We start from the raw sequence: 12,075 nt of genomic DNA on the forward strand, positions 1-12,075 counted from the left end.
ATAAATTAACTAGCTAGCTGGATGACATGCTGCGAAGTGTGCTGCTATGAGATCTATTTCTTTTTAACAGAGCAAAAACACAGTCCAAAATGTCAGCTACCTATTGTCTCCGTTTTAGTGTGTAAAAGTAAGATCACGCTCGATCGTGCAGTTGTTTAGTATAACCTTACTCTTGCTTATGCATTATTGTTCAAATATTGTCATATTCAGATCCTTAGTTTCTATGTTCAGCGTCTGGCTTTCAAAATTAATACAAATTTGTTAGCAGAAAATGGAAAACCATGAAATGGCATCTACTTTAAGAAGGTTAGAATATAAGAGGACATCAAAGGGGATCTTTGATATAAATGCAATATTTTGTTAATAGGATATCTGTACTTAATCCAAATCGTGTTACATTTCCAAGTCTGGTAATGAAAACCTTTTATCTTTAATACTTTTTCAGACATGCACATTAAAAACTCAGCCAGATGGCATTTTATTTATGGAACACATTTCATGGGAAAGAAACCGAAACATCAGAGCTGGTAAGATCAGAAACATAAAATAAAAACATATCGATCTAAATAATGTGATTGTACATGGGCCATTACATCTAAACACATCTCAGACCCCTTTAAATGTCAAAAAATATGTTCCAACACTCAAGATAAGGGCTTGAACAGAGTTTAAATACAGAAATGAGGAACAAGTGTAGCCAATCACAAGCCATGTGCTGCACCAAGAAATAAAGCCATGAGTAAATAAGGAACATGGGAAATGGAAATGGTTAGATGAGAAGGCCGAGTATGGAAACCGAAAGAGGTCAAAACACAGAACAATAAATGTGCAGGATTCACACCTGGTAAAATAATTTTTTGAACCACCAATATTCTTTCATGTATGTCCAGGTTACTCAATGTATCACACCATTAAATGGAAATGCACCGAAAGAGTCATCGTCAGTCGTGTACACATCCTTTAACCCCTCCAGGATTGTGTAAAATATTAACAGCAACTTTATCCTCTGCTGCACACCAAGCAACGCAAGTCGACATGTGTCTAGAGAAAGCGCAGATCCTGATACATTTTTAATATCGTAGCTTTGCTCTCACATCTGTTTGCCTGAGGCATCTGCGCTTTCTCTCTCTCTCTCTCTCTCTCTCTCTCTCCTAAACACAATGTGTGAATGTTTAAGTAGCTAGGAGAGAAATTTTATGAACAAAATAGAAAAATGTAATTATTCATAAATATATAAACTTTCCAATGATTCTGGCAACAATTCTTCCTAAATGCCATGTTAGCATGACATCATATCAGCATCCCTATTTAACGACTTAATCTAAGGTCATTAGCTGGAAATCAGGCATCCAGTGCAGCTGCATTGCTGTTTTTTTCCTAGAAGTAGGTTGGATATTTTCAATTTCTGTGTTAACTAGAACACAGCATTAGCACTTCATTTCAACTATGCTAGCAGTGGCACCCTGCTAACACAAATACAGCATCAGCCAACAAATGAGCTCCAGCACACCGTATTTAATTTCACTGCGGAGTTTTCGCTTTTTATTTCACTGTGGAGTTTTCCTTTAATTAGCTATTGTGAGATCTATTAGTGAATAAATGTGGTGTTAATGCGCCTCTTTTGTTTGGCACATTTCCAACATCTACCAGATTTTCAGCCGATGTTTCAGCCTGTGTTGCCCATCTCTCTCTCTCTCTCTCTCTCTCTCTCTCTCTCTCTCTCTCTCTCTCAGGTATTTATATCCATGCACTGTAGGAGGTGAGATGGTGGTGATCAGAGATGGGGATTAATGAAACAGTAGTGTGCCTGTGAATAATTCAGACGCGTCCCATCTTCATTTATTAGCCGTTTGCTCAGAAAGGACCTGTGTCTTTCTTGAAGCCTCAAATATGAGAGCTGTACAGAAAAATTTTAATTAATTAAATGAAATGAAATTTCATTTTTTGCTGTTTTTTTTAAAATAAATATAATCAAATAATAATTTAAATGTATAAATAAATTTGTAATTAAAAGTAGGAGCAATAACATGTTCAAATAACCTGAAACATTCCTCACTGTACTTAAAGATACTTACACAGTTGACCTGCTGCTATTTTTTTTTTTACTTTTGATTTCTTTAATTTAGGAATGTCAATGAAATACACAGTAATATTGATGATGAGATAATTACAGTTGTTGCTGTTACTAATTAATGTATACAGAGTCTCCCCAACATGTGACCGAAACTTCTGTATAAACAACCATAAAACTGCTATGCTTCGCTAGTTAATCTAAATACCTTATATTTTCATTGCTATAGTAATGAAACAATTACAGAGATAACTTAGATATTTATTTTAGGGTGTTCTGAACAGTGGTGGATAAAGCACACAAAACATGAACTGAAGTAAAGATACACCGGTTAAAACTTGACTCCAGTAAATGTAAAAGTGCTCCCCTTGAGTAGAAGTACAAAAAAATTTGCCTTCAAATGAACTTAAGTGTCTAAAATAGTATGATTTATTATGGCTATAATGTTCTTATTATAGTTTTTTCCACAAGATTCTTTGCTTAATCTGTTAACTCAGTTTATTTGAAAAGACTCTAATGTTACACGTAGCACACCAGTCTATTAATAGAATGATATTAATTAGTGAAACACTGATTGATATCTATTAAAATGATCATGAGCCCAACTACATCACAAAAATCACGCAAATAAGGCCACAGGTGTTGTGGCAAGTTGAGTCAGGAGGAGTTTCTTCCATCATTTATTTCTCTTAAAATGTTCTTCTTGCTGTTGAACTGATGCTGAACTGTATGTTGTTGATGAGTAGATACCACCAAGCGTCAATCAAAACATGTCCAAAACAGAGCGTGCGCTCTACCCTGATTGGTGGGTGGCTGCGTGATTGACCAGTTAAGTTTTTATCCACTCATAAATAAGAAGGAACTACTGATTTGGCTAAATGTAGTTGAGTAAAAAGGAAGATATTTGATTTTAAAATGTAGGAAAGTTAAAGTCTCCCCAAATGAAAATAAAGTACAGATACGTGAAAAAGCTACTTAAGTACAGTAACGAATAACATTTACTTTGTTACCGTCCACCACTGGTTCTAATAAGGAGTAAGTCTGCATTGAACCACTAAAATATCAACATTAACTGGACCTTGACCATCCCAAAAGAGTCTTTCAATTGTATATGTATAGTTGTAATACAGTTGGAATTAGATAAAAGTTTTAAAGTGCCTTAAAAATTGAAGAAACTTGACCAACTCTGCTGTCTACCGGTGACTGCAAATAATCTTGGACTAAGCATATTGGGCTGCCTTCAGACTTGAACTAAAGGTTTTAAATGTACCTCTTGATACATGTGTAAAATAGAGCCATGGCTCATTTGGCCACTACACATCACTACCAATGGTGTAAAAATAAGGAATGCTTTAACTGTTCAAATATAACAAAATCTTTTAATGGAAGAAATTCTGAATTAACAAAAAAAAAGTGCTTGGCAGATTTTCCTTCCTTAATGGCCAATAAATCTGTAGTACCTTTCAGAGTAGATGCACATATACACGCCAACTATTTGTGGCAGTCCTCTGAAAGATATCATTCCCCAAACGCACTTCCTTCGAATCTTTGCACTTCTTCCAGCCCCTCTCTCACCTCATCAAATTGTCCTTCGCTTTCCCACAAACCCAAACATGCCGGTGCTCATGTTTCTCTCTGGCTCCTGTTCGGTCTCCATTTCTGAGTATTAGTGCGAGAAGCGGACGCGTTTCTGAGGACGTTATTTAATTTCTCGCTGGCTCAGATGCCCAGATGTGTTGGATTTCAGAAGAATGTGTTAGCATACAGATTTTTTTGATGCTCGTGATGGATGCTGGGAGAGTAGCAATTAGCACAGTGGATGGGAATTCATGTCAAAACACTCAGAAAGTTTGAAAAAACATGACAACGACGTTATGTGATTTTATCATGAATGTTTTGGAGACACCAGAGGGCTGAAGTGGTGTAATAAAGTTGTAGGAGGATACCGCTGGTTAAGTTTGATCTCAGTAAAGTCAATACTCGATCAAATATACACATACATAGAAAAGCAAAAACCCTTTTTGCTCAACGTAAAATTCCTGCTTTTGCATCTGATCACACTGAAGTTCTGGTACTGGTACTGCTTCGGTCCAATCAGGAGCAAAGGAACATCATCACGCACTGATTAAATTCAGTATTTTAACTGCACTGAACAAAAGCAAATTGAACTCTTTTTAATTACATATTTATTCACTGTAATTTCATTAACCACCTACTTTTATTTCTGTGTGTGTGTGTGTGTGTGTGTGTGTGTGTGTGTGTGTGTGTGTGTGTGTGTGTGTGTGCGTGCAATGAGCTTAAGGATGCTTCTCACTTAGCTCTGGCACATTAAGGAAAGTCGAGTCTCATGAGAGCTCAGGCTTTTAATTACACTCTGTGTGTGTGTGTGTGTGTGTGTGTGTGTGTGTGTGTGTGTGTGTGTGTGTAATTACTGTTAAAAGACTGCTCAGAAAACACTTCCTCAGGAGGTGACAAGTGTATGAGCATGATACAGTTGCATTGTAAAAGCAGGAGAGAAAAATAAGCAACTATTTTTTTAACACACACAGGCACACACACATACATACACACACACACACACACACACACACACACACACACACACACACACACACACAAAACTTGCATACTAATAACAAAAAGCTATTATTTAAATGTCACAAAATCATTTGTTAACCATTAACATTCTCAGGACAGGAAAGTGCACGGCTTTTGTAGGACAGATGGTGAGTGGTGACACACAATGTCAGGCAATAGCATGTTTTTATCCTCCTTCTCTATCCACTAAGCAGACCTGGAGTTTTTCTTTCCTCCCCCTTGCGCATACTGCTGTATGGCTATACGTGCTGCACAACTCAGACTAGTACAGCACTATGCACAGAGCGCATGTTTTATTGATCACACACCTCGAGTTTAAAGAGCAATGCAGCCGTCAGTACGAGTGCATCCCTTTCATTCCCGCATTCCTCTGCTGCAGCAATGTGGGGAAAAAAGTGCGCACTCTTATCATGACTCTCTCGCTCCGTTTTTAGCAGGACGTTTTTAGCAAGACGTTGCAAATGCCAGTAGGTTTAGCGATGGAGAGATGAAGAGAGGAAAGAGAAGAATGAAAGAGCAAGAAAGAAGAGATCAATGCAGCAAGCAATTCTGCAGCGAGTAATGAAAAAGGTAAAGGATGTGGAAAGGTCAAAATAATAAAGGACCCGGACCACATGCTGTCGAGCTGTGTGTGTGTATGTGTGTGTGTGTGTGTGTGTCTGTGTGTGTCCATTACCTCAAACTGAATTTTTTGCCATGTACATTACAATAACACTTAATTAAATGTCCAGAACAATAAACAGATAATGTGTGTGCTGCATTTGGACCCCATATCACCTAAACTACATAGTACACTGTGCATCATTCTGTTGTAGGAAAATAATCACAACCACCACAGCGTGATATTCCCCTTTTGAATCTGGTTCCTCTCAAGGTTTCTTTCTCATAACATCTAAGGGAGTTTTTCTTTGCCACAGTTGCCACGGCTGCTCATCAGGGATAAATGCACACCATTCACCTTAACTGTTGATTTCTGTAAAGCTACTTTGAAACAATGTCTGTTGTGAAAAGCGCTATAGAAATAAACTTGACTTGACTTGACTTGACTTGTGATGAAGCAGAAGTGGATTATTGTGTATATGTGTTTTATTCCTCTTATACATCATCAATATCCCATAATTAAACTACATTTTTCTTTGGTAAAAAATATATAATTTTTTATTAATTTAATTCTTAATTAATAATTAAGTACTAAAATAAAAAAGAATCAAGAGATGTTATAGATCGTGAATTGACTAAAACAATGGTGGGTCTGCAGTTGTCAATCTAGTAATATGATGAATGTGCGTGTCTAATTATTTAACACCTAACGATTGAAAGCAAGAGGCAGAATGCTGAGGACTGTTTCCTGTTTGAGCAGGTCAGTATTTTAACACCACCTCTCCAACACTCACTCACACACACACACACACACACACACACACACACACACACACACACACACACACACACATGCATATACCCAAGCAATCAGAGGCAGATTTCTGTTTCTCCGACTTCTCATCTCCTCCTGTGGAGATTATATACAAAGAAATGAAGGAGTTTACAATTTCTATGATTTATTTCAGCAATCTTTGAGAACTGTTTCAGATGCGTCGGGGCAGGATTGCGTCTTGGGTAATATGTGTTCAGGGTGTTTTTTTACGGTATACAAAACCAAGCGAATGTATTTATAAAGGGTCATGCAAATGGGAGAGAGAAAGATTTAAGAGATAATTGTTTTAAAATTACAAATCAAATTAAATCAGAATGGTGAAGGAAGATTGTTATTTGCTTAGTAAAGCCTTATATCAAACAAAGCCACACACACACACACACACACACACACACACACACACACACACACACACACAGTCTAGATGGAGAAATTCTGGTCCAAAGCCAGCACCTCTTTGTGTGTCACTTGTCCTGCTTTACATATCGGTTGGTTTGTTTCAGGCCCTTGAGAGTGATGTCTTTACACTTCCGAAACAAGGCCTCTCATGAATGCTAAAGATTTCTCATACTGACAGTTCCACACACACCTCTCAAAGATCCTGCAATTCCCCCATAACAAAAACAAACAACACATTTTTTTTGCCTAAAATTCTACTGTCATTCTAAATCCTCTTCAAATTTTTCCCTGTCATATTCAGGGAGTTTTTCCTCTGCACTAACATTTTGGCTTGTTCATTAGGGATCAATACTTATCATCAGCCACTTTATTAGGAATGCCTGCATTTATATTAGACAAATGATGTCTCAGCAGGACAACACGTACATTCATTTCAATACAAGAGTCAAGATTTTTGCACAAGTCCGTGCCAAGTGTTGCATCAGAACATATCTAACATGGATTTAAAATGATCTTCTGCTCACCACAACTGGAACGACTGGATATTTTTATGGTTATTAAAGTTGCCCTTGTGTTATAGCTTAAACCAGTTTAATCATAACCCGCTGTTTTGTTTCCTACTTCACTCCAGAATTAAATGTACAAAAAAAAAAGCTCAGAATTGAACGCTGTGGTATAAGCAATTCTAACTGTGTATTCAAGAATCCTTGCTTGCACTGATAACAGTAATGTGACAGAAAGAAAGATTTGTATTCATTACAAGTAATGAAAATAAGAAAATGAGCTAATTACTGAGCTAACTACAATCTCTTATCTTGAGCTGTAAGTTGTTGCTGCATTCCAATCTGGTCTAAAGGTTTTAAGAATCAAATCAATATTGAAATGGTTTGTAGCTGCTCATCTAAAGCAGAAAGATTTTTTATTTACAGGCTTTGTGTTATCATGTCCTCTCTATCTGACTGCCTAAGAGATCCAGATCCCTGTATATGAGTTCACACTTATACAATTAACTAACCAATCATTCTAGGGACAGAAGAGCAGTGCAGTTCGTATGACACTAAAACGTCTTGGAAAGTATGCAAGCCAGCGACACTGAGAAGGTAAATTTTAAATGTGAAGAAAGGAAGATGGAGGTGTAGAGAGCAGCACAGGAAACTGACACTCACAGAAAAGCAAGCTTTTTTTTTTTTTGTTTCAACATGTTGCCCAAGCTCTGTGACATATGACAGAAATACTCTATAATAAATGTAACATTTGTGAGAGCACAATGATGAACTGTGCAAAACAGGGTTATGTCTGGGATTATGTCTGTAACCATGGAGACGATCAAACATATTTTCCCATCCAATACCATGCTTACAATTCATTTCATCGCTGTGCTTTTTTGATAACTGCTGACGATTATCAAAACAATAATCTACTTGAAACTTAAAGTTAAAATGCTTAATTATAGTATATAGTGTGATGTTTACAATATTTCAAATTTGTTAAAATTTGACATTTTTACAGGAAAGGTTTTTGTTTTTGTTGATCTACTTGGCTCTATGGGCGGAAAATTTATTTTTTAAATGCATTGTTATAGAAAGGATTTTTCTAGTAGACCGAATACAACCATTTTTAATCAGTGTTTTATGCTTATTTTCTACAAACATTCCTGCTCATTCTCTCCAGGGGCACCAATCTATTATCTCCGGTTAGGTGGAAAACATGCGCTGATGTAAAACACCTCGCTTAACATCAGAGTAGAATTTCAGTCAAACTAGGTAACCACAGGAGAGAAAGTAATTTCATAAGCAGCAAGGTCATAACGTTACGCCACAGTCATGTCGTCATGTTGAAAATAGGACCCCACTTAAGTGTGGTGTTCCTAAGACCTCACAACACCTTCATCATATTTCTAAACATATGAAGCTTATAAAGTTATTTTTTGATAGGCCTTATGACACTGAATTTGACATGACTTTCTAATGGGTTTCCACGACAAAGAATTATCAACAGGAGAAGAAAAATACACATTCAACATTGTAACTGTGTCACACAGTAACGCTTTACTGTTAAACAGCTTTGGAACCATAAGCAAGTGACTAATATGCCAGATTGGAGCTGAGCTACGAAATCAGATGTAATTACTCTTTTAACACACATGTCATCATGCAAAAAAGGTCACAACACAACCTCAATGACAGCTAAACCATTTGCTTGGGTGCTGTGTGAACTCGACACTAGTGCTGATGAAAGCAGATCAGATGGCGCTGGAATCAGCCATTGTAAATTTTTATGTCAGCGATCATAAATTGCTTATGTTCGTGCTGCGTATCTCAATCACATAAACAACTAAATGTACTCAAAAGCCTTTCAAAAGTTCCATCTGCAATCAGACTTGGAAATGTCCTTGTATTCATAGTCAGGTAACAAAGCTGCTTTAACAGAGTCTGATTTACATTGTTTTTGGGCTATTCAAATTCCTTTGGGTCAGAGCAGACCAAAAACAATGACTTGCGTCATTTCCTAGTGCTGATGCCAAATATTTTATTACTAATCCTCTCATATATCGCTTATAACTATCAGAATTATGAGACTGTGTTTATTTCTTTCCTAGTGCTTTACTGTTTCATCCTTCAAATATCCTTCATTTGTTTATATCGAAACTAGGCTGGATCCTTTTCTAGCTTCTTGTCTGACCAAAAAAAAAAGAAGAAGATGCCATGCAGATGGAAATGTCATGTAAATTTTACATCTGTGAGATAAATCTGGCAAGTCAATCAACCAGTGTAAACTCTCTGCCGTCTGTGCACAGATGAAGTGGTCCTGTTTTATTAGTGTCTTGCTGGTCCTCCTGAGGATGACCGAGGGTCTGCTACGCGAATACATTAACGATAATCTTTATAAGAACTGGACGGATGCTCGGAATTACTGCATGCGCAACTACAGAGGCCTGGCTGTCATCACAAACGAAGAAGAATACGAAAGGGTCCAGCAGATTGCAGGACCCGCTGGTAGTGGTTGGATCGGGTTGCACAGAAGCGTTATGAATTCGAGTGAATGGCTGTGGGATGATGGGAAAGAGAATTCGTACTTTCCGTGGATGACTGGCCAGCCCAACAATTTCAATGGTACACAAGACTGCATTCAGATCACACCATCTGGCTGGAACGATTTTCATTGCTGGACCATTCAGTCGTTTTACTGTTACCGATTTATTATCTTAGTTGAAGAGAAGAAGACGTGGGAACAGGCTCTTGATTACTGCAGGGTTCACTACAAGAACATGGCCTATCCTACCACCAACAGTCAACTACAGCTGGCTGAACAGGAGGCCATTCAGAACCAAGTGAATCTCGTGTGGACAGGAATGCGCTTCCTGAACAGAAACTGGTACTGGGTGAATGGAAAACAGCTGAACAGTTCAATCTCAATGCCTTCATGCCCGGGTTCACAGAGTGGCTGTGGAGCTCGCAACATCAGGACACATGTCTGGGAGAACAGACTGTGTGACGAGAAGCTTCCCTTCCTATGCTACTGGTGAGGTGAGTAACAAACATCCACAACAACACACCAAGTACCAAAAGATCACCTTTTGGTCAACTTCATTTTGTCCCTTAATGTTATGCGATATTTTCTCTTTCTCCAAACAGACAGACTTATAAGATCAGCTTCAAGAGGAAAATTGTGCAAGTTATGCAGCATGTCCCATAGAGATTTCATTCTTTTACTCCACAGCAATATTTTGACAATGACATTTTTATTTATTAAACCTCAATCACACTTTTGATCCATTCAAAGGTATATTTTATTTTGAGGAACATCTGCCAAACATTATAGCAGCTATAAACAGGTGTTCCCTCACCAGCCTATTTTCTTCTTAAGTTAACAAAAAGTGTCAGAAAGCATTGCAAAAAGTTACATCTGACTACAACACACTCCTGACACTATGAGACTTGTACCATAAATACTAAATAAACCTTATTCTTAAGCTCTCCTTATGAAACTTAGAATCATATCAACATTATATATATTTTGTTAAACAATAGTCTATGTCTAGACTATGTAAATGAACCGTTATCATACAAACGATCAGTTAGAAGTAGGGTTTTTTTAGATGTTTTTTTTAAATATGCAAATGGAAAACACTATTTATTTAGCTAAAATTATTTTCAATTTTTTGAAGAAGAAGAAAAAAAAAAAATCTTTAAAAGCCTGTTATTTTTTAAATCTGGTGTTCAGACAGCAGGATTTCTTTGGATGTTTTACCTTGACAATTGTTAGTGAATTCATTTGTGTAATAAAGCTTCTCTCTTACATTTTACTATTGTGATTGTGTTTCTAACTCTTAGATAAACAAAAAACAACCAACGAGGATATGGGAAAAATCGGTATGCATTGGTCACTTAAGTTTCCTATCTTCTGCACATCCTCAGGCACTGTTACTGTTTTACTTTTGTGGACGTGTCCTGTTCAGTTTTTTTTTTTTTTTACCTCATATAGCTGTGTACATGATGACATCAGCACTGGAACCCAACACGCGTATATGTGCAAGTGCAGTGATAACGATGGACTCAAGGACAGGGTGCCTTCTTTCGATTTCATTTTTTTCTTTATTGCACCATTCGTTTTATTTTGCAGATCCCTCTCACTTTCATTCTTCCTTCACCCCCATACTAAATTCATGAAACAGGATGAAGTCAGTAGTGCGTTAATGCTGATTAGGAGAGAAGAGTACAGTTCTGACTTCATATGGTGAGCCTGAATAACACTCACACGGTGTCATGAATCTCACAGGGCTGGTGCGTGTGTGTGTTCTCTACCTTCAACATGTCCTCCCTCTGTCGTATCCCACAATACCGAGTGTCAGCCAAAGAGTTGGCAAGTTGCAGTAGCGGAGCTGCACTGACTAAAATAACAAGACATCATTAAAAGAACTGCATGTCTCACTCTCTCTTATACACACAGAGTATACATGCTTTTATATATATATATATATATATATATATATATATATATATATATATATATATATATATATATATATACAGTCAGGCATATATTATTATAGTGCAGTGACCATGCCAGAAGGTGACAAAATGCGAGAGAAGGTGACAAAGAACAACCCACATCAATTACACACCTCACAGGGTTACAACTGAAGATGAGAAAAAAAAGAGAGAGAGAGAGAGAGAGAGAGAGAGAGAGAAAGAGAGAGAGAGAAAGACAGAGAGAGGGGAACAGACTAAGCGAGAAGGGGAAGAAAACTATAGTCAAATTGAATGTTCTTTAAATGTGGAGAGAGAAGAGGGATAAACAGAATTTAAAAGTTATGGTGGAAAGAGGTTGAACAACATATATGTTTTTGAAAGAAAGAAAGAAAGAAAGAAAGAAAGAAAGAAAGAAAGAAAGAAAGAAAGAAAGAAAGAAAGAAAGAAAGAAAGAAAGTAGATGAAGATTAATATGGAGCAACAGATATGTATAGAGAGAGAAAGAGAGGGGGAACTCTCACTTCTCACAGTCAGGAACGCAACTCCGCCAAGAGGGAACTCTCACTTCATATAGTCAGGAACTCTAACTCCACCCAAAC

At 37.2% G+C, this 12,075-nt stretch overlaps 1 protein-coding gene across 1 annotated transcript; it reads left to right on the top strand.

The window, feature by feature from the left end:
• Positions 1-9,317: 9,317 nt before the first annotated feature.
• Positions 9,318-10,339, top strand: LOC124377552 (macrophage mannose receptor 1-like). The gene is made up of 2 exons (XM_046836998.1): positions 9,318-10,030; positions 10,139-10,339. Exon 1 carries the CDS (start codon positions 9,346-9,348, stop codon positions 10,027-10,029), a length of 684 nt encoding a protein of 227 aa, XP_046692954.1. The 5' UTR covers positions 9,318-9,345; the 3' UTR covers position 10,030; positions 10,139-10,339.
• Positions 10,340-12,075: the final 1,736 nt, after the last annotated feature.

This window comes from Silurus meridionalis, chromosome 2, assembly GCF_014805685.1.
Source record: "Silurus meridionalis isolate SWU-2019-XX chromosome 2, ASM1480568v1, whole genome shotgun sequence".
In the NCBI taxonomy this organism is placed as follows: domain Eukaryota; kingdom Metazoa; phylum Chordata; class Actinopteri; order Siluriformes; family Siluridae; genus Silurus; species Silurus meridionalis.